General features: G+C 49.0%; 1 protein-coding gene across 1 annotated transcript; it reads left to right on the top strand.

Annotated features, from left to right (window-relative positions):
* The first annotated feature begins 270 nt into the window (after positions 1–270).
* Positions 271–27,790, top strand: LTF (lactotransferrin). The gene is made up of 17 exons (XM_026500672.4): positions 271–348; positions 6,223–6,386; positions 8,450–8,558; positions 8,883–9,065; positions 9,369–9,516; positions 10,015–10,070; positions 11,500–11,678; positions 12,164–12,338; positions 13,063–13,217; positions 14,410–14,500; positions 15,444–15,491; positions 16,009–16,164; positions 17,854–17,995; positions 22,795–22,862; positions 24,686–24,870; positions 26,057–26,246; positions 27,586–27,790. The coding sequence occupies exons 1-17, from the start codon at positions 306–308 to the stop codon at positions 27,618–27,620; spliced, it is 2,127 nt and encodes a 708-aa protein (XP_026356457.2). The 5' UTR covers positions 271–305; the 3' UTR covers positions 27,621–27,790.
* Positions 27,791–27,995: the final 205 nt, after the last annotated feature.

Below are 27,995 nucleotides of genomic sequence, written 5' to 3'. Positions count from 1 at the left end.
AGTCCTCAGGCAGGAGCAGCGCAGACTCCTGAGGTGGCCTGGGGGCTGGGCTTCCTCTCCCGTGGTGCTAAGGCGGCTCAGGCTCTGGTCCCTCTCCCCTCCCAGCTCTGCTTCCCCTCCCCCTTCCCCCTTTCTTGGCCTCAAGGAACTAGTGGAGGAGGGGTGCGAGGGCGCAAGGCAGGGGATGCCTATTGGGCCACAGGGCGGGGCACACCCCGTGAGGTCACCCAGCCCTGGATAAAGGGGTGCAGAGCCGGGGCAGGTGGCAGAGACTTCGTTTGCCAGAGTCGCCTCAGGGACCCAGAATGAAGCTAGTCTTCCCCGCCCTGCTGTTCCTCGGGGCCCTTGGTGAGTGCAGGTACCTGGGGATGCGCCCCGCCAGGTGGGCGCCCCCCGCCCCCCGACGCCCTCTGGGTGGGCGCCTGCTTCCCCTCTCCCAGCCCCACCCCCCACCCGTCCGTCCCTGCGCCTCGCCGGTGGGCGCCCAGCGCCGGCAGCCCGGAGCGGCCGGGTCCCGCCCACCTGCCTGGGGAGGTGCCAGAGCAGGGCTCCTCTGAGATGGTCCCTGTGTCCCCAGAGCTGCGCAAAGCGACCCTGTCCCATGGCGTCCCACCCGGACCTTTGGTACGCATAGTACCGTGACAGGCTTTTTGGTGGGAGGAAAAGGAGACCCAGAGACGTGACTGACTTGCTCAAGACGCACGGGAGACTGGAATTCTAAACCCAGCTCCTGCAAGGACTGTGTAACTTGGGCAAGACAGAGCCCTAGTTTCCTCAATTAAAAAAAAAAAAAAAAAAAGTCCAACCATCTTCCCACACAGTTATGAGGTGGAGGCTGACTGCCACGTGCTCAATGGCAGGCAAAGGTACACCCACGTCTCCCACTGCAGGAGGACAGGGGTGATGGCACGAACCCTCCTGAGGGGACCCCTCCTTCAGAGCATCTAAGGGAGAAATGATTGACTGCTGGTTTTAAATGCACCCAGACTAGGGCTATCTGAAATAATTTCTGAGTTGTGCGGAGGGCACTGGCCCATCATGGACATCAGTGATGTGAATGTGAACACAGGGTTCCTGGCATCGGAGCCTCCGCAGTATGTGGGGGGTCAGAGGAAAACGACAGGTGTCCCCTCCCTTCCTGGGCTCCTGCCTGCCCGGGTCAGCCTCCTCCTGGCTTAGAGCATGTACTCCCAGCTGGGAGCTTCCTGGGGAGAAAAGGGCGATAGAGAGCACAGTGAGCTTACACCCCCAAACCTAGGGAACATGAAGCCATCCCTGTCCCCACCTTCCGGTCCCCTTCTCCAAATTCCTCCCAATGGGTGTTGTCATCCCTGTCTTCTCTGAGGCAGGATGGAGTCGGCCAGGACCAGCTGCTCAGGACCAGCTTCCCTTTGGCTCCCTGACCTGTGGCTTGCTGGGAGCAGAGCACAGGGTTGGGGCCACCTGGGAGAGACCGGGAAGCAGGAAACCTTGCTTTGCTGGAGGTGGTCATGGGAGGTGGTGCAGGATCTAGGCTCAGAGTTGCACCGCTGGGTTCCATTTTCACTTTGGTTGCCTTGGACCCCTGCCCTAGGGGATTCTTGCCCTGCTCCCATGGTCGTCCTGGCTGGCTGAGGTTGGGTGGGGTGAGAAGAGTAGCTCCATTCCATCTAGGGTCAGGGGGACAGCATTTGAATGGCTGGCACAGTTCAGGTGTGGGGTTGGGGATACAGGAGGGGCCAGCCCCAGACCTGCTTCAGAGAGCGTGTGGTCTTGAGGGGGACGTGTGTCTTGGGAGTTGGCTGGTGAGAGCCGGGGGAGGGATGAGTGGGTGGTGCATTCTGATCCAGCCCCTGTGTTTGGGGGGCTGGGACCGTGGATCTTGGAAAATCCCTCAGTGGTCCTTTATAGTCTCCTGGTTCAGCCCTTCCCAAGGGAAGAAACCACCTCTCCCCATGGGCTCCCCATTCCTGCCACTGTTCATGCCCTCACCCACCATGAAACATGGTCTTCTGTTTTGCTCCCCCTCTTCACCTTCTGGTCCCATCTGTCACCAAGCTAATTTCTGACACCACTTCCCTATTCCTCTCCCTTGTGCATTCCCAGTGCTTTTCTACTTGGTTCCCTGCTTTCACTCTATCCCTCCCTCATTCTAGGCAGAGCTCTTATCTCTGCTCTGTTTCATGAGAGGAGAGCTCTACTCCCTCTGGGGTAAGACCTCCTTGGACCAGCACTGAGGGCTTTCCCTGATCTGACCCCAAACCCTTCACTTGTCCCATCTCTACTGCAGCCTGTCTCTAACCTAGCCACCCAAAATAGGAAGGCTCACTCTGTGGTGAGAGCAGGAGGTTTCGTGTTTGACCTTGTAGGTTCAAATCCAAGACCCAATGCTTATTAGTTGGGGGGACCTTGGGCAAGCCACATAACTAGTTAAGCCATTATTTTCTCACCTGGAAATGAGGGTGTTAGCAGCACTCACAATACAGGGAATTGGGAGGATCAATGGACAGAGAAGGTGTGAAATGTTGAGTAAAGCACCTGGCATAAAACAAGCTTGCAACAATGGGGCCATTGTTTTCACCCTCCTGGACGGCCACCACCCTGATTACTGGCTGAGGTCATGGGGACCTCACTTCTGGTTTGGTATTTGTTTCTTCTAGAGCATTCATCATCCTTCGCTTCCTCTTTTTTGACTTTCTGCCTCTCCAGATGGGAGGTGAGATCTAGTCCTGTCTGCTTACATGTTCCTTTGTATATACAGTGCTGTGTATACAGAAGGCATCCAGTAAATGCTACTGGGTCACAAGAGGCTGAATATGACTGGGTTAATGTTTATGGCAGGACAGTTCCATGAGACCCTTGGGCTAGATTACATCCCCTGGGATTTCCTGGGACGATGGCTGGTGGAGAAGGATTGTGGTAGCATGCCCTTGAGAGCCTGCTGACTCGGCCTGGGAGCCGCTGGTCTCCTCCCCAAACCCCCCCAGGGAGCCTCAAATACTTTGGTGGGTCGGATTAGGCAGGGGATGGTTCATGAACAGGAGGTGGCAGAGGGCTGAGCGTTCTACCCTAAAGCACATCCAAACGGGAAGGGGGCTTTTGCAATCAAGGGTTTTGTTTTTTGTTTTGTTGTTTTGTTTTGTAATAGTTTTATTGAGGTATATTTAACATATCCCCAAAATTCACCTATTTTAAGCGTACAGTTCAATGATTTTTAGTGGCACTACCCTCACTGTAAATGTTTTAGTACATTGCCACCCCCTAGTAAGTTTCTTCGTGTCCATTTATCATTACTTCTCATTCCCACCCCTGCATCAGGCAATCACTAATCTACTTTCTGTTTTATAAATGTGCCTTTTAGGACATTTCATGTAAGTGGAATCATACAATAGGTAGTGTCCTATTTACCTATTTACATACAATATTTAGTGTTCTAAATACCAAATTTAGCACAAATGAGGCTCATTCATATCATGGTGCATATCACTAGTTCTTTCCTTTTTACTGCCAAATAATGTTCTTTTGTGTGGATATACCACGTTTTCTCTAACCATTCACCAGTGGCTGGACTTTCAGTTGTTTCCAGTTTTTGGCTTTTCTGAATAATGCTGCTGTGAATATTCACAAAGGAGTCTTTATGTGGATATATCTTTTTATTTCTTTGGGGTATCTAGAAGTGGAACTGCTGGGTCATATGGTAACTCTGTGTTTAACATTTTGAGAAACTGCCAACCTGTTTTCTAAAGTGGCTCCACCATTTTACAATGTACAAGGGGTCCCATTTTGTCACATCCTCACCCAAATGTTATCCTCTGTTTTAGTTATTATAACTAGTTCCCATAGGTATGAAATGAAGACCTCGTTGTGCTTTTAACTTGCATTTCCCTAATGATTAGTGATGTTGAACATCTTCTCATGTGCTTATTAGCCATTCTTGTATCTTCTTTGGTGAAATGTCTGTTCATACCTTCTGCCTATTTTTTGATTGGGTTGTTTGTCTTTGCTGAGTTGTCAAAGTTCTTTGTAAATATTTTCTCCCAACCTGTTGCTTGTGTTTGCATTTTCTTAACTGTCTTTTGAAACACAAAAGTTTCAAATTTTGATAGGCCCAATTTATTAATTTTTTTTCATTTATGGATTGCACTTTTGGGGTTATAGCTAATTAAAATTTACCTAACCCAAGGTTGCATGGTTTTCCCCTTGTGCTTCCTTCTAAAAGTTTAATTGTTTTATCTCTCACACTAAATTCTATGATCCACTTCGAGTTCATTTCTGTGTGTGGTGTGAGGTAGGGCTCTAAGTTAATCTTCTTATATGTGGATATCTGTGTGCTAGCACCACTTGTTAATAAACTATCCTTCTGCCAATGAATTGCCTTAGTGTTATTATAAAAAAATCAATTGAATGTAAATATAAGGATTTACTTCTGGACTCAATTCTGTTTCATTGATCTATGTCTGTCTTTATGCTAATATCACACTGTTTTGATAACTGTAGCTTTATAGTATGTTTTGAAATTAGGAAGTAAAATTGCTCCAGATTTTTTTTTTCAAAATTGTTTTGACTATTGAATATAAATTATATAAAATAAGTTATATAAAGAAAAATTGTAAATACAAATACAAATTATATAAAATTTCTTTGGCTATTTATACCAATTTATTTATTTATCCTATAAATACTTTAGAATCTGTTGGTCAATTCTTACAAAAAGAAAAAAAAAAACTGGCCTGCCAGAATTTTGATAGAATTTGTGTTGATTCTCTATATCAATTTAAGGAGAATTACCATCTTAACAATATTGAGTTTTATAAAGGATGGATGCAAATGTTTCTCCATTTGTTTAGATCTCCTTTAATTTCCCTCAGCAAAGTTTTATAATTTTCAGTGCACAAATGTTCTTGGATTTGTTTTGTTAAATCTTTTCCTAAGTATTTAATTACTTTTGATATTATTGTGAATAAAATTATATTCTTTTTTAAAAAAAGATTTTATTTATTTATTTGACAGAGAGAGACAGTGAGAGAGGGAACACAAGCAAGGGGAGTGTGAGAGGGAGAAGCAGGCTTCCTGCCAAGCAGGGAGCCTGATGCAGGGTTTGATCCCAGGACCCTGGGTTCATGACCTGAACTGAAGGCAGACGCTTAACGGCTGAGCCACTCAGGCACCCCTAAAATTATATTCCTAATTTCATTTTTTGGATTATCTGATGCTTATATGCAAAAATATAATTGCTCTTTGTGTAGTGATCTTGTATCCTGTGACCTTGTTATACTTGTATATTAGTTCGAATAGCATTTTGTGCATTCCTTAGGATTTTCTACATAGAGGATCATGTTATCTGAGAATGAAGACAGTCTCACTCCTTCCTTTCCAGTATGGGTGTCTGCTATTGCTTTTCTTACCTTATCACTATGGCTAGGATCTCCAGTATTACGCTGAATAGAAAAACTGAGAGTGGATACCTGATCTTAGGGGAAAAGCCTTCAGCCTTTCACCATTTTAATCTAATGTTCACTATAAGCTTTTCAATGATGTGGTTTCTAAGGGCTGTGAGCAAATTTGGTCCAACCTCCTTCCTAATTGCACAGATTCTAACCAACAAGGCAGTCTCAGCAGGAGAACAAATGTTTTTGATACAGAGGTGAATGGTGGTAACTCAGGCACGCTGACCCATTTGGTACACCACTTACTGTAGCTACTGACAAAGAGTCGGATGTATTTTAGTTGCCTTGGTATCATCTGGGGAGATTCTTGTCAATGCAACAGTCTAGAGAGACCTGGATTTGAGGCTGGATTTTGCCACTGCTGAGTAACCAATCATTCAGCCTCCTCAAGAGCCAGTTTCCACATTAATAAAACAGGAGCAGGGATTACCCTTTTCTGCCTATCTCTTGGCTTCAAGTGGGACAAAGGTGGTGGAAGGACCTCACAAACTGAGGCAAAGGGTCATCATCATTTTTTAGAGGTGGGAAACGTGTCAGTTACAGGAAGGAAAATAATCCAGAGGCTCTGACCATCTCCTTTCATTTATTGAGACTCACAGCCCTCCGGCCATCAGAGAATGCTCATTAGACCATCAAGACACCTCCACTCGAGGAGAGGGGCCTGACTTAGGCACTGAGTGGAGAGGAAAGGGGAGGAGCAGAGAGATGGAGGAGTCTAGAAAACCCTGTCAGAGGGTGAGGTTGTGTCTCCCATGGGCAGTGCTTAAGCCCTGACTCCTTGGTTTCTCTCTCCCAGGACTGTGTGTGGCCGCCCCTAGGAGAAGTGTTCGGTGGTGCACCATTTCAAAAGCAGAGTCGGCAAAATGCTCCAAATTCCAACGGAATATGAGAAAAGTGGGTGGCCCTAATGTCTCCTGCACTAGGAAAACCTCTCACCAAGAATGTATCCAGGCCATCAAGGTAAGTCAGTGCCACGTGTTGGGTGGGACCAAACCGAGTGGAGGGAATGAAATGGAGTGAAATAGAAAATGTGTTTCCCTTACCTCCTCTGCTTTTCTTTCTGGGTACCTGTAACTTGGGAGTGCTCCTTCCTCATAGGACACAAGGCAGGCTATTTTGAAAGGAGATATTAACATTTCAAAGCTGAGAGACCAAGTGTGGGGAATCTGGGTCACAACAGAAATTGTGAATAACAGCTGTTGCAAACACAGAAGCAGTCATATAACACGGGCAAGAGTCAGGGTTCCTCTGAACGGGAAAACCTCCAGAAGATCATTACCGCCAAACCCTGAGCAAAGTAAGCTCAGCTGGTCTGTAGTTACCACATCACATTGCTGGGGAAGGGCCAGCCAGGGCACCGGGCATTGGAAGGACATTTATGCAAGACATTTCCAGAGGGAAGGAAATGGGAATCATGACCTCCAGATGATTTCAGATTCCTTTTGTTTTTTGAAATATAAGATCTACTGAAATAATTTTTACTCATTCACTCAACATATATGTTCTGTGTCCCTGGCTTGTGCCATGGTTGTGGGTACTCCAGTCCAGCACGGAGTGCGTAATCTGTGTCAAAGTTTCTCATAAGATCTAGAGTTATCCGAACAGTAGGTATGGGAAAAAAATTTAGTTTGAACAATGTTGTAGGCTATTATTTTATAACTATGGCCTGGGGGAAAAACAGCACTGGCATACCTTGCTGGTTTAAAATGCAGATTCTTAGACCCTCTTCTAACCTATTCAACCGAGGACCTGTGATGAGGTCGCAAAATCTGCCTTTTTAATAAAAGCCTCTTCGCAATCAGTTATACATACCACACATCAAATGACATGGTTGGAAATAAAACACGTATTATTGAAGAACCAAGGGACAGGTTAATTCTCAGAACTTTAGAGGAACAAGAACTCTCGTTGCTTTTAAGCAGTGAACTAAATCATGAAGTAAACAGACTGAAAAACATAAAAAAATTAATTTATAGCCATTAAAAACATTTAAGCAAAAAATTTAGGAAGCACCAGAATGAATATGCACCAGCTCTGACAGGGGATTGCTATTGACCGTACACTCTATAAAGACCTAATTCAACTTGGTAAGAAATGTAGGACCATATACGAAAAATGGTATGAACCGAGCGTTAGTAAGAGGGCGTGTGTAATTACTAGAAATATGAAATGTTCCCCTTAGTAGCCAGAGGGATACACACCTGTCCAATTCGTTAGCACTTGCATTTTCTAAAGGAAGAGCAATAAAATGAAAGCCAGTGCTGCTGGTGATTTTCCAGCACAACTGATCTTTGTGGTTGGTGGCATTCTAAATTGGCATTACGGATCTTCTGAAAAACAGAGGCACAGTGGCCAGGGCCATGAAGATAAACGTGCTCGCTGTCTGGGTGATTCCCACCCTCGGATGCCTATCCCAAGGCCACAACAGGTCATCAGAAGGAAAAAAAAAAATCTAGGAGGACAAAGCGAGCTACGAAAGCATAGATTTCATAGCAAAAAAAGAAGTGCTGAACATTTGAGGAATTATTTGATAAACTATGGAACAAATACGTGATCATAAAGTTTTAGGAGGTCAAGCAAATCAATAAAGGCTCTGCAGATGTCAGAAAATGTCATGTGCTTTTAGATGAGTAAAGCAGTCCACCAAATATTGTCTGTACCAGATTGCAAATATAAGCAGTATGTTAAGTATATGAGAAGTAATATGCCAAAGAGAACGCACATGGTTTATTAGGATAATTTTAGGATAGCGTAATAGTTCTATTTTTTATTCAATAAAAAAAAGAACTTAAAAGAACTAAATATAGAGCAGAAAGTGGGAGAAAGCATCTAGAATAAACAACTTTAGATATAAATGACTGAAATGAATGAGCGATACAGGCAGGGGGACTCATACAAAAGAGCCAGTGTAGCAGCATTTTTGAGGATCCTTCCAGCCACGGAGATTTGTGACATCCTGGAATCGAATCGCCTGGGTGAGGGCGGGCTCTCTCCTGAAGCTTGGCTGGCCTCTTTGCTTTCAGGCAAACAAGGCAGATGCTGTGACCCTGGACGGTGGTTTGGTGTTTGAGGCAGGCCAGGACCCCAACAAACTGCGACCCATAGCGGCTGAGGTGTATGGGACCCAAGCAAGTGAGTTGTCCCTGGAGACCCAGAAGCAGGAGTGATCCTGGCCTTGGCTCTGGGCTCTGTGCTGTCCGAGGGGCTGAGCTGTAGAGACGGGGTCTCAGATAGCATCCGACTTGCAGGGAACGGAGTCCCTGGGCTCTTCGGGCCAGAAGCGACCCACGGGGGGAGGACATGTGTGTGCTCCCTGGGGAAACAGAGCAGGCGGGAGGAAAAGGCAGCATATGGCTCCCCTTTCCACCTGGGCAAGGTCAAGGTGGGCCGTTTTTCTCCCTCTAAGGCTTTCAGTTCTCAGGTGAAGAGCTTTCAATTCTCTCTGTCCCTTTGCAGAGCAACAAATCCACTATTATGCCGTGGCCATAGCCAAGAAGGGCACCAACTTCCAGCTAAACCAACTACAAGGCGTGAGGTCCTGCCACACAGGCCTTGGCAGGTCTGCTGGATGGAACATCCCTATGGGTACCCTCCGTCCGTTCTTAAACTGGCCAGGGCCACCTGAGCCTCTTGAGGAAGGTGAGATGGCTGGGGGATGGTGGCCCATCTCTGGCAGGGGTCTCCAGGCCAGCTGCACGCACAGGCCACTTGCTAAACATGTGTGATGAGCCCAAGGTGGGCCCACGGCCCCAGCGGCCCGTGGGAAGTGGCCGCTGAGTCGGCTGTCGGCCAAGTGCATCTCTGAGCTCCCAGCCTCACAAAGAGGCTCTCCAGCAGGGGTGGGGGAAGCGGCTCTCCGCCCACAGGACTGACACTGGGGGGTGTGACAAGCTGGGGCGGGGCTGGCTCACACTTTGTGGTCTATTTCACCGTGTTGAACAGCTGCGGCCAAATTCTTCTCTGCCTCCTGCGTGCCCTGCGCGGATGAGAGACAGTACCCCAACCTGTGTCGCCTGTGTGCGGGGACCGAGGGAAATAAGTGCGCCTGCTCCTCCAGGGAACCATACTTCGGCTACTCTGGTGCCTTCAAGTGAGTGAGAAGGCCCTCGTCTCCCTAGTGGCCTGAGTGCCACATGTCCTCAGCCCTGGAGGCCTTTTCTCTGGCCCCAAATACAGTTCAGTCAGCCGGCCGGGCCCACAGAGCGGGTCCAGTTCTCCCATTGCTGTGTAGACAGAAGTACTGAGTCCAAAGAGGCCACTGACTTTGCTGGTGAGCGTGTACTGTCTGGTGGAGAGGTTTCAAACCCTTTTATATAGAAAGACCCGTTTTGCCCTTTCGGTCCCTAAGACAAGAGGTGGGGTGGGGTTTCTCTGGCCAGCACCTGAGCCATCGTTCCTCACCATCTACCTGGGGGTGGCTCCTGCCCCCTCCCCAGCTGGGGTGCTCCAAAGCCTCAGAGCCCTGACCTCTGTGGGTCGGATGCCCCCAGGAGATAAGCCCCAGGACCCAGTGCTCCTGGGAGGCACGAGGAAGAAGTTGGGGAGGGCTGGCCCGTGCTGACCCTTCCGGTGCTTTCTTATTCCACAGGTGCCTGCAAGACGGGGCTGGAGATGTGGCTTTTGTCAGGGACAGTACAGTGTTCGGTAAGAGGTGGGAGGAGAGCCACGGGTACTCTCTCCTTTTCTTTTATTCTCCCATAATTTTGAGTATTGAGCTAATCGGATTCCTCACCTCTTGGCACACTATTGTCAAGGTTCCCTACAGGGCAGACCTCTTATGTCCTGTTATCTCCTATTTTAAACAATCATTTTTCTTTAAATCCCCATACCTATTGCCTTTCTTTTCCTCATAGACAGCCCTGCCACGGTACTTGACACGGGTCCTTCGAGATGTATGTGGTCTTGCGAAATGTAGAGCGCCCCTTGTGTTTTTGGTTCTAAGACCACAGAAGTTTCAGCACCAGAAACCATGCTGCTGCCTAGATTTCTCACTCAGCATTTTGTTTTAGAGATTTGTCTATGCCGTGTGAATGTCCAGTTCAGTGGTTCTAACAGTTGAGGAATGCTCCCCGGAATGTGTCCACCAGATTCGAAACGCATGCTTACATTGTCCTCTGTTAGTATGATTTTGCTGTAGCCATTGTGATAAATGGCATTTGTCAAGGTCAAGAACTTTACCAAGTTCTCCATATCACTTGTTTTCTGAAACTTACAAGCAAACAAAGTAGCTATTGAACATACACATTCTTTTTCTGCCTCTATTAAGATGATCTCATTAATGACGTGCATTGCTTTAGCTTTTTTGATGACCGACCATTCTTTTGTTAATGGAATAAATTGATAAACCTTAATCCTGATCTATTAGTTTCTAAAATCCTCTGTTAGACTGAGTTAGCTAATGCATATTTGAGATTGATGCATTTATGTTCGTCAGTACAAAAGGCCTGTAATTCTCTCCTGTACTTCTCTCTTTGATTTCGAGATCAAGGTTGTACTAATCTCATAAGATGAGTTGGGCAGGTTCCTGTCACTTCATAGATTCTGAATCAATTTTTGGCCGAGATACATTAGCAGTTCCAAATCGGGCTGAACTCGCTCATAAAAACAGTCTTTCCCCTTCTTTTGAAAACACCCAATGTGGGGAAGGGATTCAACTCTATTTCCTGCCTTAAAAGTGCTTGTAATTTTTATTCTTTCTAGAGAGGTGGGTAAGGCATCACCCCCTGGCTGGCAAGCTGGGCTGCCTCTGCCATGGGGCGCTTTTCTAGGCGGAGTTGCCATGGAAACAGATGGCGTCTGGTCGGCCTTCTTGGCTGGCGAGACAGCTGTCTTAATAATGCCAGAGCAGCCCATCTGACACAGAGGAACACCGGGCTAGCCTCCAAGGCTTTCTGGGCACTATCTTTCTTTTTTTGAATGTTCTGGAGCAATCCACCGCCCTTCTGACCCCCCCCCGCCCCCCAGTTTTATAGAGGGCTCTAGCTCACCAGGTGGGGGAAGGGGACCTACAGCTCATGGGCAATGCCTCCAGTAGGCTCACCTGGGCTCCCCTTCACTTCCACCCTTCCTCCAGAGAACCTGCCAAACAAGGCTGACCAGGACGAGTATGAGCTGCTCTGCTTAAACAACACTCGGAAGCCAGTGCACGCTTTCAAGGACTGTCACCTGGCCCGGATCCCTTCTCATGCTGTTGTGGCCCGGAGTGTGGATGGCAAGGAGGACTTGATCTGGAAGCTTCTCCAGAAGGCACAGGTATCCATCCCCCTCCCCCCATTCCAGGAAGGCCCTCTGCGCCTGCTTGCATTTGGTGTGGGGAGATTCCTTCCTTTCCCAATTCCTTGCTGCCCCAGAAGGCCTTCTGCAGCCTCTCTGCACGAAGGGTTAACAAGTTCAGGGAACCGCTTAACTCAGCTGGCTCTGGACAGCAGGAGCAATAAAGCTCTCTCTCCAGCGCTACCGATGAACGGACAGGGTTTCAAGGGCTGGAGCAGAAGCAGAGGGAGGATGAGGCAGATTCTCAGGACCCTAAGGAGCTTGGACCCTAGCAACTTTCTAAGGAATAAGCCACAGCTGAGCTCCTGTCACAGGGATGGCGCCGGTCCCTGCACAGGGGGAAGCGAACCAAGACTCCCGCTCCAGGGTCATCCCCCAGCTCCAGATACTGTTTTTCAGCATTGTGTTTTTGCTTTCCTCTCTAGTTACCACTGACACTGTAATTCTAATTTTTCCTGAATTAGGAAAAGTTTGGAAAAGACACGTCGTCTTCGTTCCAGCTCTTCGGCTCGCCCAAAGGGGAGAAGGACCTGCTGTTTAAAGACTCCGCCCTTGGGTTTTGGAGGGTCCCCTCGAATATAGATTCTGAGCTGTACCTTGGTTTCAACTACATCAATGCCCTCCAGGGCCTGCGGGAAAGTGAGTGAGGCCCAGGCAGGCCCCGGGGGCAGGCTGGTGCAGGGGCAGTAAGCCACGGGTGAGGCCTGCCGGGAACTCCCTTCTCAGGCAGCATGGCCCTGCCCTGGGAGTGGTCACTTCTTCAAATGTGAGGCAGCTGCCAGTGTGCAGTCAGCCAAGCCAGGGCATTTAATACGTCCAAACTCCTGCGACAGGCACCCAATTAATGCCATTCTATGTCCCTGGGTACATCAGGCTCCCCAGCTCTGATGGCACCATCTACGGGCCTCCTATGAAGATATATGCACAGGAAGCAAGAGAGCCAGGGTACCTCCAGCGATGAACCCCGAGGCTGGCACCCTGCACCTGGCCGGGGATACCACAGTGGGCCAGTTCAGTCATGGCTCCTCCTCTCCTAAGTGCAGAGGGGAGCTGGCGGGGGGCGGGAGGGGGGGGAGACTAGGCCATCTCCTGGGACTGCGCTGTCTCTGTGTCCTGGAGCTTTGATCCCGTGGTCCTGAGATACTAGACAAGTCATTGCTCTAAGGCTCAAAGGGTGGATGAGAAGCCAGGGAAGTCTCCAAAGGAAGGGAAATGAGAAGCCTGGAGAAGGGGTTGGGCCCCGAGGATGGAGGGGGAGGGCGGCAGGTGCCCAGGGTGCTTCTCTGGGCTGGCGGGCGGTGGGCAGTGCCGGGATGTCCCCGCCAGGCTCTGGGCCCCACCACGGCCGTGTCCCTGTGCGCAGAGGCTTCGGACGTGGAGGAGAGGCGCGCGCGGGTGGTGTGGTGCGCAGTGGGCCAGGACGAGCTGAACAAATGTGAGCAGTGGAGGCGCGCGAGCGGTGGGAGTGTGAGCTGCACGTCGGCGCCCAGCGGCGAGGACTGCATCGCGCTGGTCGTGGTAGGGACGCGGACTCTGCCGGGGGTGGTGATGGGAGGGGCCTGGACGCTCCGCTCTCCATTCAGAACCGCTTCTGGTGGCCTTTCCACCCCCCTGCTTCAAAGAACAACTCGCGATTATTGCAGGGGACCGGGACAAATTAGACAGGTAGCATGTCGAACACAACTAGCAGAGATACACGCGGTTCAGGTGTTGATCGCTCCCTACCCCCGGATTTCTCCGTATGTGTGTGCACGTGCCGGCAGCCACCCTGGACCGCCCCAGTTCTGTCCGTAGGCTTTGAGTCCTTGTCGCTTGACTGGACGCCGTGGCCATTTTCCCACGTGAATATATATTCTCTGAAAACACTTAAAAATGATCTTTCTTGTGGATGTGGCTTGGTTTAGCTGTGATCCTCTTCTGCTTCGTCCCCTTATTTCATCATTATCAATAACCCCGCGGTGCTGCATCCCTGAATAGAAATCTTCAGCCACGTCTCTGGTTAGTTTTAGTAGAGTTGTCAAAAAAATTATTACGGAGTCGAAGAGGGAGTTTGCAGTCTTGATGAATCCGTGTTCATCACCCGAATTTGGGTGCGAGCTTGTTCATTCCCAGGGTGAGGCAGATCAGTCATAGCTGCTCATTTGTTAAACAACTTTTTTTTTTAAGATGTTATTTATTTATTTATTTGAGAGAGAGCACACACAAGCAGGGAGAGCAGCCGGCGGAGGGAGAAACAGACTACCCGCTGAGCAGGGAGCCCGATGTGGGCCTCGATCCCAGGACCCTGAGATCACGGACTGAGCCACTCAGGCGTCCCCATGTTGAACAACTTCTGGGTAGTGCTTTGCGTGCAGTGCCCGTGGGATGAGACTAGACCAGGCCAGTTGTTTCCATGCGTCTCTTCAGTGAGTGAGGCTGGTCCAGGAGGGTGTCCCGAGATTGCTTGGAGGACAGAGGGTCAGTGCCGCCTGTGCCTGGTCTCTGCATTGGAAATGACAGCATGAAAGGCGTGGGGGGCTGGTTGAGAATCAATAGTGCACCTAGTATTTCTTTGGGTGCTCTGTTCAAACAAACCCCTGTCTCTTTCCGCTGTTTTATTAGAATAGCTGACATTCTCTGACCTAAAGCCATGCTCTTAGAGACTGGAAGGACAGGCGGGACGGGAGACAGCCACACTGTGTGGTGCTGACTATTTGCTTTGGTTTTACAGAAAGGAAGAGCTGATGCCCTGAGCCTGGATGGAGGCCTTATCTATGTGGCGGGCAAGTGTGGTTTGGTGCCTGTCCTGGCAGAGAGCCAAAGTAAGTCAGGGGAGCGTCCTTTCTGGTTTATTCTGTCTGGGCCATGGAGTAAGCCCACACCGTGGGGCCAGGTGGCGATGTCGCGATGGGTGGATGCATTCAAACAGGAGAATCGGGGGAAAGAATGAAGGAAAGGGGCTTTTACCCACACAGCCTGCTCTGTTGAGAAGTGACAGAACATCGATTGGTTTCCTCCTCTTCATTTTAAAAAAGGTTTTAAGGGCACCTGGGTGGCTGAGTCGGTGAAGCATCTGACTTTGGCTCAGGTCGTGATCTCAGGGTCCTGGGATTGAGTCCCCACATCGGGCTCTCTGCTCAGCGGGGAGCCTGCTTCTCCCTCTCCCTCTGCCTGGCACCCCACTCATGCTCTCTCCCTCTCAAATAAATAAATAAATAAATAGAATCTTTTAAAAAAGTTTTCAGTAAAGTATAAGATACATACAGAAAAGTGCCCATAGGAGTGCAACTCAGTGATATTTCACGAGCTGATACGTCCCTGTGCGCCAGTGCCCGGATCGAGACACAGCAAGTTCCACGTGGCCGCAGGTGTCCTCCTGCCACCAGTCCCCTTACTCCGGCCACGGTGATGACCCCTGACCTCAAACAGCACAGAGCAGTTCTGCCTGTTTTTAAACCTTACATGCGAGGCGTGTGCTTTGTACGTCTCTCGCTCGGTGTGAAAGTTTGGGCTGTTCATCCAAAGAATATTGAATCTCGTGGCTGTGCGGTGTTCTGCGATGTGACCCGACCACAGCTCTTTGTCCCCCCCGTGGTGGAGAGGCATTTGGTAATGTCCAGCTGGTGGCCATTGTGAACGAGCTGCAACCTGGGACCGCGGCACAGTCTCTTCAGATTTGACCCCGCGTGGCTGAGGTTTAAAAGTTTGCGGCTTCTCAACAAAGCCTGGTGTTTAATGACATTTTGCTTGTTTTTGTCCTTTCAGAGTCACAGAACCCTAATAATGCAGGTTGTGTGGATAGACCGGTGGAAGGTGAGTTGGAACCTGCTCGTTTCAGGGTCGAGGGTAAGTCCTCGTGGCCAGAGGAGGGGGTGGCAGAAACTCTAAAAAAACTCACAGAAAGAGATGTAGCCGGAGAAGCCGTAAGTTCTTTTGAAGATGCAGATAATTCATAGATGAGTAATTGCAGTGAACGTTCTACTGACCCTCACACTTGACAGAGAACTGTCAGAGCTGCTCGTTGTGTGCTGGTCACGGGGCAGGAGGGCTGTTACATCCCTGTCTCATAGGGCTGGTCAGGGACGGTCCCAGCAATCACTTTGAAGGCTCAGCTTGTCTTACTTCTTCATTTCATAGCCTGGATCGGTCTCCCCTTTACACAGAGCAGCCAGCTAAGCTTCCGACAATGGCCAGATACCCGGGGGCATCACTGCCTGGTGGCGCTCCCTGACTTGTTCTGGGGCTGCAGACAGCTGTGCTCCAATCCCATGCCAGCCCCTGCTCCCCCCTCCGCCCCCGGAGGTTCAGACCTGCTCTTCTGTTGTTCAAGGGTACCTTGCTGTGGCCGTTGTTAGGAAATCAGATGCCGATCTCACCTGGAACTCTCTGAAAGGCAGGAAGTCCTGCCACACCGCCGTGGGCAGGACTGCAGGCTGGAACATTCCCATGGGCCTGCTCTTCAACCAGACAGGCTCCTGCAAATTTGGTAAGGCGTCCTGAGGGACTCGTGGGTACGTGGGTAGGCACGCTGAGCTGTGGGACCTCAGGGGAGGGCGGGGACGGGGAGGGGCAGGCCGACTGTGGCCGGCGCGCCTCTTTTGGGATGAGCGTGTTGTCCGCGTGGCTGCCTCCTGCAGACAGAGCAGCCCTGAGTGGGTCCCACTTCACCCTTCCCCTGCCCCAGCCACCCCACCCCAAGATAAAAAACTGGGGGATCAGTCAGTCTGCTTCTCTGCGCTCTAAGAATAGATGCAGGTTCTCCGAAGTACAGATGTTACTTTTTCTTTTAATCTCTTGGAGCACCGGATCCAAATTTCTCATAGGCGCTTGCTTTCTAATTTGGGGAAAGGCACGTGCCTGCCTCAGGAAACGGACTTCTTCCTCCACACTGCCAGGAAACCGAATAAGAGCTCGAGGGTTCTGGCTCCGCCTGCTTCTGGGGCCTTCTCTCCCTGCCGCGCCCCGCGCTCCTGCCCCGCGTGTAAGCCGCGCTCCGCGCTCCTGCCCCGCGTGTAAGCCGCGCCCCACCTGCCGCAGCGTGTGGCATGTTCTCGCCGGGGCTCGCCTCTCCTGCAGGCGTCTCCTCCAGGGGGCGCTGCCGCGTTAGGAGTGGGTTCGGGAGCCTGGCTCCCGCCGACTTCCGCGGGGCTCCGCTCCTCGCTGCTAGCACTCGCCGTGGTCGCCCTTTCCAAGCCCCGTGGCTGCCTCCGAGCTGGGGGGACCTTAGCAGGTGCTCCCCGGGCTTCTCCGGAGGTTGACACGCGGTGTGGCTCTTCCAGGAGTTAGGGGCCGCACAGGTCTGATAACGGGTTCTCGCCGCTCGTCGAGGCAGGACTTTCATGTCCCCGGCGTGTCCTCTCTCCTTCACCATACTAGTCTGTGTTAATGTGGCTCAGATCACAGGGTGGGTGAGTTCAGATGAAGTTCAGCGGCAAGGAGAAAAAACTCCAAGCAGCAGAGGTTTCGTTCTCTGTCACGTAAGTGAAACCCAGAGGTTAGGTTGTCCAGAACTATTGTGACAATGACGTGGTGTCAGAGAGCCGGCTTTCAAACATCTGGCTGTCCTGATCTGTGTGGCTGCCATGCTCAAGGTCCCTTCATGGCCCATGTATGTCACCACGGGAGGCCTAGTGCAGGTCCGCATGCCGCGTGCAGAAGGAAGGAGAAGAAGGGGAGAAAGGCCTGTGCCAACTGTCTTCGAAGGGTGTTTCTAAGGAACTCGCTGGCGAGGTCTGTCCTAGCCACAGGGCAGCTGGTAAGGCCAGTCTTTCGTCTAAGGGACCAGGCGCCCAGGTAGAAAGCAGGGTTTCTATTTCCGAGGAAAGGGGACGTCAAATCCTGGAGGGTGGCCCGCACGTTCTGCCGCGGGTCGCCGCCGAGTTCATCAGTCGAGTCTCCCGCTCGAGGCTGTCACGATGGGACCTTCTGCCCAGTCCCAGACCCTCTTCTCCGGCCTCCAGGCAGACTTCCTGTCAGTGCCTCCCGTGTGAAGCTCTTCTGATTTCTGCTGGGCCCTCGGTGGGGGATAGCACGCGGCGGGGTGTGACAGCGAGTGTGTGCTGTCTGTCCCAGGCCACGGGATGAACCCAACCTAAGCTGCGGGGCCTGCTGGGTAGAGAGGCCTCTGGTCTCGACTCCGGGACGAAGCGCTGATGCCCGTGTTCTTTCTCCACAGATGAATTCTTTAGCCAGAGCTGTGCCCCTGGGGCTGACCCGAAGTCCAGTCTCTGCGCACTGTGCGTCGGCGACGAGAAGGGTGAGAACAAGTGCGTGCCCAACAACAGTGAGAGGTACTTCGGCTACACTGGGGCTTTTAGGTGAGTTCTGCGGCCGAGCCTGCCCAGGGTAGGGCCTCATCCTTCGTCCCTCATCATCCAGCATCTTGGCAGTGCATTTCTAAGAAGCCAGATACGGCCTGTCACAGCAGAGCCAGGGGGCAGCCTCGGGGTCCACTAAGGGGCTGCACCCGTTGGGGCTCCTCCACTCCTCCCCGGAGGCTGCCACGGGGCTGCCTGACCTCAGCTCTGCCGGACCCCTCCCCGTGGTCTGGGGCCAAAGTCAGCCTCAGTGGGCCTCAGTGTCCCCCTCCTCCAAATCAAATGGGTCGTGTCTGTAGTCTCTTAAGTCCTTTCTACAGTTCAATTTTATGGGCAAGAATTCTCTTTCCCGTAGCCACCAAACTCTCCACCCCCAGCCCATCGGGGTTGTCATTCCGTCGCATGCCTCATTTTTCTCTTTGATTTCAGCCTTAGAAATGGCAGGGACAAAGCCGTGGTGCCGTGTTATTCTCCACTAGTAAAGTGAAAGATAAACCAAAAAACATGTTTTCAGAATCCACCGGTTATAATCACTTAGTTACCCACGGCAACTATCCACAACTCAAAAGTACAACCCCATTCCTACAGACGTCGGTGGTCACTTCTCAGGGGTCCTCCCCAGTCCCTTTTTCTCTATCCACCAAGAATATATTGCACTTGGGGCCCCTGGGTGGCTCAGTCAGTTAAGTGTCTGACTCTTGATTTCAGCTCAGGTCTTGATCTCAGGGTTGTGTGTGGAGCTTACTGGGCGGGGGGTGGGGGGGTGGGGGGGTGAGGGGTGGGGAGGGGGTATATATATATATATATATTCCACCACCAGATGGCGTCATGGATCAGAAAATGACAGTGGCCCAACTGGGGTCTTTGAACTTTTTAATATATAAATTCAGTAGCCGTCTCTCCAGTGATGGGATGATATAGACGTAACTTTTCCTATAGTGTGAGTGACTCATGAAAATATTCTGTGAATGTCCAAGAATATCTTAAAAAGAATAAGGATTTGCAAATGGAAAATTTATGATGTGATTCTGCTCAGAAATACTGAGTAGACACATATCTGAGAAAAACCCAGAGGAATCATGTGGTTTTCTATTTTAAACTCATGGGAAGGTATTTTTTTATTGGAAACACCTACACTTTCGTATTCCTATTTATACAAGAAGGAAATGGTTTGTCTTTTGTCTAAACTGAGCGCTGGACCCAGAAGTCCTATCACCACTATATTTCTAACTAACATCCTTACATTGCTGGTTCTTAATTTTCGGTTTTCAGCTCTTGTCTGCTGACTTTCCATTACGGGAGAAGAAGTTCTAACCTCTCCTGCTGCCTCTGTGCCTGTTCCATTCACAAGCACAAATTTCACCTGCTTTTAGCACCCCACAGATTCACGTCATGTTCAGTGCTTATGTTATTATGAGTATGTACATATCCTCATATTAAATATGTGGTATTCATTCCAAATATGTCCCTTATGGTACAAAGTTTTTGTTTACTCTAGAGTTAATAGGTGTCTTATTATTTATTTATTTATTTATTTTTTTGCTTAATTTTCTGTGCTTAAAAAAATCATTAATTCATGTCAAAATCCTTAGCCAGTGGTATAAACCCCCTCAAAATACGTACCCACAGTGAATGCTGACTCGGATTCATCAGATGCTTGGGAATCTTGCTCTGGCCCGGTTGGGTCCGGACTGGTGTTCTCTAGGCCCCCCGCACAGCTGTGGTCCTGGGATTCCCCTTGATGGTCATTCTGGGATTTCCCTTCGACATACTTCATGTTCAATTGCCTGTTTCCTGGATTCCATATCTTTGGCTTTCTTGGTTTTGTTGGCATAGAACACATATTTTTGAGAAAGGCTGAACTGGCGTTGCTGTTTTTCCAGCATGTCTGTAAACGTTTTACAGACATTTATCACATGTCTGAAAACGTCTTCGTCCTACCTGTGGAATGATGTAGAGTTTGGCTGGATAACGACGTGTCAGTTGGAAAACATTTTCCCGAGGGATTTTGACAGGATTTTGCCTATCTGAGAGAGGACAGCATTAGCTATTTTGACCAATTCTGTCACTAAAAACAAGCAAAAATGTTGGATTAGTCCACACGTGCGCGCACACACACACGTTCTTAAGAATATCAAATAAATGACAAAGTTGTAAGATGATTAAGGGGGAGTAGGAATTCAGAGAGCTCAGTGTTCACTTTGTCCTGAGGACGGTTACCTGTCGTGACAAGTTTGAACACCGAGGTTACATACACCTTTAAGGTAGGGGTGAATCAGAAGTAATTTCCACACCTACTCCTGAGGGCAACAAGTTGCTGGATGCTGAGGAAAACAAGGAGGAGATTGCACACCATCCCTGAGAAACAGGAAGCACGAGCCAACCCTGCATGGATTTGCTGCTCAAACTTATATCCCCTAGAATGGTCCAGAAATTCTCAACTCATAAATATTTTTAAAAGTGGTCCCAGACTAATGGTCCCTCTAGAAACCTGCCTGAAAGACAGCACCTTAGGATAGTCCTCAACGATTACTCAAAAATCCTGTCTTGATAACAATGAGCAGTACACAGTCAAAAATAACTATAATGATATTAGCCAAACACACAGGGGGGAAGTTATCAGAAGCAAGTTTTCCAGCAGAAAAAACAAGGTAATATTTTTTATAAAAGAATAAATAGAACTTCTGGAAAGGAAAAAAATGTGACAATTGAAACTAGCTATGCAGCTGACCAGTTTAACAGCTTAGATGTAGCTAAAAAGGGAATTAGGGAAGATAGGTGGAAAAATTATCCATAATGTAAAAGAAAGACAGAAACTACAGCAAATACAAAAAATTAAAAACATTAATCCATTGTCTTCTAAATCTAGAATTTCTGTTGGGAAATCTGATACCATTTTGGATTCCTGATTCTTTGTATATGAACTCTTCCTTTTTGAAAAAAAAATTATTTTTGAGTTTTCAACAATTCATTTGTAACTTCCTAATTCTGAGAGAATAAGCTTTAGGAGGGTTAGGAAGTGTCTTAGACGCACAGGTCGACACAAAGAATATTTTGTGAAGAGTAAAGAAATCAGACCCCTATACTTCTCTCTTAAAAGTGTATTTCTCTCTAAATTTACAGAGATTTAACAATGAATGAAAAGTACTTTTTAGGAAAAATTCATTTGGGGTTTTATCAAAGTAAAATGCTTTGAAAACAAGTTTCTTAAGAAGTTTCTGAGTTTTTAAAAAACCGTTTAAAAAAATCCCCAATGTTCTGAAACTTCACACTGATATTTCTTTTTTTTTTTAATAATAATTTGTTATTATGTTAGTTTATCTGGGTCTCCTTGTAATCCTTTGGATTGGGCACTTGGTGGACCTGTTTCATCTGGAAGCTCAAGATGTTTCATTTTGGAAAATTTTAATTCATTACTTCTTTGATAATTTCTACCTGTCTTCTCTGATTTCTCTTTAAACCTTAATATCTTAAATTATTGACTCCTGGATTAACATTTCATTTTCTTCTTATTTATTTTTTTATTATTTGTTTTTCTTTATCTTCTAGTTTCTGGAATATTTCCTCAGATTACCCTTCTAATCATTTTATCATTTTTGAGAATTTTTATGATGATTTTTTTACTTTCTAAGAACTGTTAGTGTTCCGACTGCTCCTTTCTTAGAGCTTCTTGCTCTTGTTTTATGAATGCTACACTTTCTTTCATCTCTTTAATGATATTCATTGTAGTAAAAAAAAAGTTTTATTCTCTCTCCTGTATTGTCTCTGTATTTTCTGAGTATAATTAGCTACTTTTTTTTTCCAGTCTACAATTTTTTCTGGCATTTCTTCAAAGATCCAGCAGTTTCTGGCCATTTGTCCATATTTACGAATGAAGCACTAGCTCTGTTAGTTCCTCATCAGGTACCACGTCTTGGCTTGGTTATGAGTCTCACCTGTGGGGCAACTGGTTTGTGTCATTTCACTGTGGGGCATCCCCATGTCAGAATCTATAGGAATTTTTCTTGGCTTGATCAGCTTTTCCAGAGAAAGAATCATCCCGTATGCTTCTTGGGAGGTTGAGTGTGGGAAAGAGCTTATGATTTAACCTTCCAGAATATAGGTTTTTAATCCACTCTCTGATATCAGTGTTGGGCCTCTGCTCTCCACTGTGCTTGGCTCTCTGTCTCTAGTGTTGTTCAGGTTCAATCTGTTAGGAGCAAACCTTTAGTCTTCTGCCACACGGTGAGGTGTGGAGAGCCATCTCCCATCCATCTGGAATAGGAGGGCACCTAAGCTGTGTCTATAAACACTCTATCCAGTCCTCTTGTCTTAGTCACTTTCGTGGTGCCTGGTACTTCTCGTTGATGAGCCTTTCTGGAGTTCTGTAGTGCACATCAGTTTTCTTCTGGGCTTCCCCCACTTCCAGCTTACGTCACAGCTGTCTCTGCTCTGCTGGGTCAATTACAGCCCATTGATTTGCCCTCTGTCTTCCAAACGTTGTCAGTATTACCTTCTCTCTTCCCCTCCTGCCGTTCTCTGGCTCATGGTTTATAGCTTAAAAAAAATCTCACTAATGTAAAAAAAAATTCCAACAGTCTCATTAATGTCATTTTATTGGGATTCTAGAAGCAGGGAAGGTTCACAAACATATGTGTTCAAGCTACCATTTTAAACCATAAGTGCCTGGAAATATTTGTCTTTATCTGTTCCATGTTTACTCCCAAGCTTCAGTTTTTGGAATCTATATTACAAATATTTACGAAAACCCTCATTGTTTGTCTTCTGTGGCAATGTGTTTATTTTCTGGAACATTTTAGGTGCCTGGCGGAGAGGGCTGGAGATGTCGCCTTTGTGAAAGATGTCACTGTCTTGCAGAACACGAATGGTAAGCAAAGTGTTTCCCTTTCTTGTCTCAGTATTCAGATTTGCAACTGGGAAGCTATTATAACCTTTTCTAGGCTTTGGATCAAGTTACTTCCAAAATTCTTTATCTCATTATGCCACATGGTATGTCTGTGAGTGTCACATTGATTTTGAAACCAAATTCCCTCCCTCTCTCTTCTCTCTCTCTCTCTCTCTCTCTCTCACACACACACACACACACACACACACACACACACACACACACACCAGCCATACTCAGTAGCAAATGTCTCCACAGTGGCTTAGTCTCATCAACCACAGAAGCACACCATCTTCCTGTCCCATAGTTTTAAAAAAGGAAGTAAAGGCCTTCATTCGGACCCATGTGAGCCCTCAGTCTGGAAACTCCTTGGGAGTCTTTGAGGGACCAAGTCACAGGCAGGTACAGATAATGGAAGAGGAATAATAATTTGCCAGCTTCAGCCCCTTGAGCCATCTGGCCGCCATCCAAACTGCAGCCTTCTCCCGAACCCCCACTCGGCCCCACGGCCCCCAGCGGATGACTCACCACTTGGTCCCCTGAGAAAGAACCGCCTAGACCTTCTGCCTCTGTCCTTCAAATATCGGCAGTCGCAGCCCCTCCTCCCACCTTCTGGTCCTCCCCATGTCTCTTGGGAGAAGGACTGAGGACAGACATAAAAGTTTGGCGTGATCTCAATATTAAATAGACAAAGCCAAGAGAATGGATAAAGTGGGGTTTTTTTTGTTTTTGTTATGAGGTGAGAGGGGGCAGAAGGAGCAGATCAGGGGCCTGAACAATGAACCTGTGTTTGCACACACACAGACATGCATACGATTCTATTTCAAATGTATGAACCAGTAATCTAAGTGGTCTCCGGGGATCGATTGATGTCAGTTTTTTTTTTTATTGAAATATAATTAACATACAGTGTGATATTAGTTTCAGGTGTGCAGTATAGTGATTCAACAATTCCGTACATGAGTCAGTGCTCATCATGATTAAGTGTACCCTCGATCCCCTAGAGCCAGGTCAGATTTCAGTGTAAGTTTCTTTGGGATTTCATAACTATTTTTTTTAATTGAGAGAACATATTCAATAAACTTGTAGAAGTTCCTATCCTTTGTCTGGTTATATGCTAAGAGCATTTGAATATGAAGGGAAGGACAAAACGCTTTCTTCTTGAACATAAACTAGATATTCTTTTCCTGAAACTCATTGGAAAATAGGGCACAGGTGGAGGGCGTTCTTTTAAAAAAATTAACAGCTCTGTTGAGATATAATCCGTGCTATAAAAATCCACCCATTCCCAGTGTGGGATTCAGTGGTCTGCAGCACACTCATGGAGCGCCACACCCACCAGCCCAGTCCAATTCTAGAACGCTCTAGAACGCCCCATAAAGTACCTCTGCACCTTTCCCCCACTCCTCCAGAGCTGCCAATCATCAGTCTCCTTTCTGTCTCTGTAGGTCTGTCTGTTCTGGACGTTTCACAGAAATGGAATCACATGGCCTTTTGCGCCTGGCTTTTTTCACTGAGCATCACGTTCTCAGAGTTCAGCCACATTGTAGAATGTGTCAGGGCTTCGCTCCCTTATATTTCTGGATCCTGTCCCCTTGTATGGAAGCGGCACTGACATTTTATTTGAAGTTTGTTTGGCTTGTGCGGACAGACCTTTCCCTCTCCCTCGCGTCACTGCGACCCTCACGTGTGCATTTCAGGAGAGGCGGGCGGACCCGCCTGAGTGGGGGTCTGAGTGGGGCAGACTGAGATTTGACTGAGTGGGGCAGCCCCGTGGCTGATGCCGCCTTTCTCTCTCTCCCCAGGAGGGAACCCTGAGGCCTGGGCTAGGGATTTGAGGCTGGAGGACTTTGAGCTGCTGTGCCTCGATGGCACCCGGAAGCCCGTGACGGAGGCTCAGAGTTGCCATCTGGCCGTGGCTCCGAACCACGCTGTGGTATCTCGGGGAGAGAAGGCAGAACACTTGAAGCAGGTGCTGCTCGACCAACAGGTGTGGATCGCCAGGGCCTCCCGCTGTCTCTTAACTGCACGGGCTGCTGCGAGGGGGGCGGGTCCCAGCGCTGTAGGGGTAACAGCCTGTCCAAAGCCCGTCTTTCCTGTCCCTCTGCTTGAAGCTGGTGCTGACCGTGTTTGCTTCATGCCGAGGAGCTGCCCAGAGTCTCAGTGATGAGAACGACAGAGGCGTCCACGTGTGTAATCTCTAGAAACAACACACCCAGAACTCCTGTAGGTTTATGGCTATCTATGGGAAGTGGTTTGAAGGAAACCATGCAATTTCCTTCAAGTCTGTGATTCTCTTTTAGAGCTTCTAGTTTTTGTATCAGAACACCTTGTGTCCAGCTGTGATTTAAAGATGGTGGCCCTATGGGCGCCTGGGTGGCACAGCGGTTAAGCATCTGCCTTCGGCTCAGGGTGTGATCCCGGCGTTATGGGATCGAGCCCCACATCAGGCTCCTCTGCTATGAGCCTGCTTCTTCCTCTCTCACTCCCCCTGCTTGTGTTCCCTCTCTCGCTGGCTGTCTCTATCCTGTCGAATAAATAAATCTTTAAAAAAAAATAAAAATAAAGACGGTGGCCCTAGAATGGTAGTAATGGGTCCAGTAACCTCACTGTGGCACACTCACTGGTGCTGGTGAGAGGGGTTCATCACTGAGGTGTGTTCTTCTCGGCCCACGGCACCGAAGAGGGACTGTGGCCACTGGAAGCTAAGTGACCCCACCCTCCCAAGGCAATGACCTGATCAATGGCAGAGACAGATTTCCAGTGCAGACTGTCTATCTGCGAGAGCTGGCCTCTCAGAATGCTGTAGGTGATCAGCTTTTGGGGGAGATCTCAGAAATCCTCAGCTGACACCTAGCCACCCAGAGGTTCTACGGGAAGAGGCCACAGGTGGACCAGGAGGGAAAGATGGTGGGAGGTGAGATCAGAAGTAGTGAGGGGCCCAGGCACTGCCCGGTGCGTCTGTGACCCCCGGGGGCACGGGCTGCAGGAAGACATGGGGCAGGGGAAGGCTCAGCCAAGCAGTGGAAGGCCTCCAGAACTCTGCTCCTTTCGTTCCGTGGGCTTCCCAGGGCTGAGCTCTTGATGGAAGAGATGTCCTTGGCCTCCCCTAATCCCTACATTCTCGAGAACCCTTTCCCTCGGCCACTCGTTTACTGTCTGCCCTGTTACTACAGAATCAGTTTGGAAGAAACGGAGCTAAATGCCCGGGAGAGTTTTGCTTGTTCGTGTCTGAAACCAAAAACCTTCTGTTCAATGACAACACGGAGTGCCTGGCCAGACTCCAGGGCAAAAACACGTACGAAGAGTACTTGGGATCCGCGTACGTCACGGCCGTCGCTAATCTGAGACAATGCTCAAGCTCCCGTAAGTGGAACGCTGCGGAGAAGCCCCCGGGTGGGAGGGGTGGCGAGGTTGGAGGGCCCGGCGGCGTTCTAGGAATGAAGAAAGGAATACAAGTTAAGGCGATGGGTTATCCTGCTGCGTTAGGGAGTCACAGCGTCACTGTTGAGATGCAAGACAGAGAAAAATAAGGCAGTAGTAACATGCGAAAGTTTAATAATGCTGTAGTGCCTGTCGTGGTTTTAGAGTCTGATGATTCATTTTATTCAGTAGGAGAAGTGTGTGTGTGTATGCGTGTAGTTGTATGTACATAGGCTTACACACGCGTACACACACATACGTGTGCATAGACACACGTATGTATTCAGAAATGCCAAATTCTGGTCTCTAGACAGTTACCGTAAATACCAGCCAGGAAAATGAATTGACAAATAATTTGCTCCTTTAAACACATTTATAAGATATTTGCAGGGTCGTAAGGCTCCAGGCGGTGATTCTAAAATTGCGATGTCCACCGCCTCCCCTGTGCATGGGGTCACCCAGGGCCCTGTTCCTGGTACCTCATCAGACAGCCGGAGGCATGGGGTGGGGGGCCCAGGGATGGGGTGAGGCCGAGAAGCTCTGTATCAGTCCTTCTCAGCGAGGCGCAATGTTTCCCCCCCCGAGGGGACAATGCTTGGAGGTGTTTTTGATTCTTACAACTTAGGGGGTGCAGCTGGTGTCTGTGGGCGGGAGCCTCGGGTGCCGCTAAACAAAGCAGAGAACAGCCCGGCCAACGAAGAAGTCCCCAGCCCCAAATGTCAATATTGTCACTGCCCTTTCCCAACCGGCATCTGGGGGAATTGTGACCAGGTGGTCTGAGGACTCCGCTCTGACAGAGAGGCTGCAGGGCTCTTCTTATGAGTGGTCAGCTCAGGTGGGCAGAGACCGCGTGCCCCTTGAGGGCAGGGCCCGTGTGTGCCTGCTGAACCCTGGCACTTAGTGCCTCGCACGAAGTAGTCCTCAGCGAGTGCATATGACCCAGTGCACGAGTAGGTGACCGCCACTGCAGACGGATTTGCATGAAGACCAGGGCGTTGATTGCTCCCGTCAGAGGACCATCTGCGTCTTGTGAACTTGAGAGTGACAGTTGATTCAACTAGAGACAAAGGGGGGTGGGGCTTGTGACACTCAGGCCAGCGCAGGAAGTCACCGGGGTTAGTGAGGGCCAGAGCTGTGGGGCCCCCGCTAGGAGGAGGCTCAGGGGGCTTGGTGGAGAAGGCAGGTGGGAGAAGGCCTGTGTTTCAGCACCTTCCTCGATTGACCTCTTGGTTTAAAAAAAAGAAATCAGTTTCTGAATCTTCTGCTTTGTTGTGTCCCACAGCGCTTCTGGAAGCCTGCGCCTTCCTGAGTAGATAAAACCCGCCAAGGACGGCCTGGCCTTCCTTCCTGAGACGCCTCAGCCCCTCGCTGCTCTCGGCCCCTCCTGGGGGCGCTGGGCCTTCTCCCTTCCCGGCCAGTCATCTGCTTTCCCGGCTCCTTGCTGTCGTCCTCGCAATAAATAAAATGAGAAAGGCTGTTGATTTTCATTCCTTGTAAAGTGTCATCGTATTTTCTAGATTTTAGGCTGAAATCCCGTGTCTGATCAAGTGTCCGCACAGCTGGACGCTTCCTTCCGCATTTTCCAGGTCCAGCGTCTCCTCCGTCCTGCAGTTTCTGGAAGCAAAGGACAGGCCCAGCAGCTAGTTTCCCCAAGGGCCTCTGGCTGGTTGTTCACATGGTTGTTTGTGTGTG

This window comes from Ursus arctos, unplaced genomic scaffold, assembly GCF_023065955.2.
Source record: "Ursus arctos isolate Adak ecotype North America unplaced genomic scaffold, UrsArc2.0 scaffold_14, whole genome shotgun sequence".
NCBI lineage: Eukaryota > Metazoa > Chordata > Mammalia > Carnivora > Ursidae > Ursus > Ursus arctos.
The sequence above is the reverse complement of the archived record's forward strand: the minus strand, read 5'-3'. Positions and strand labels throughout refer to the sequence as shown.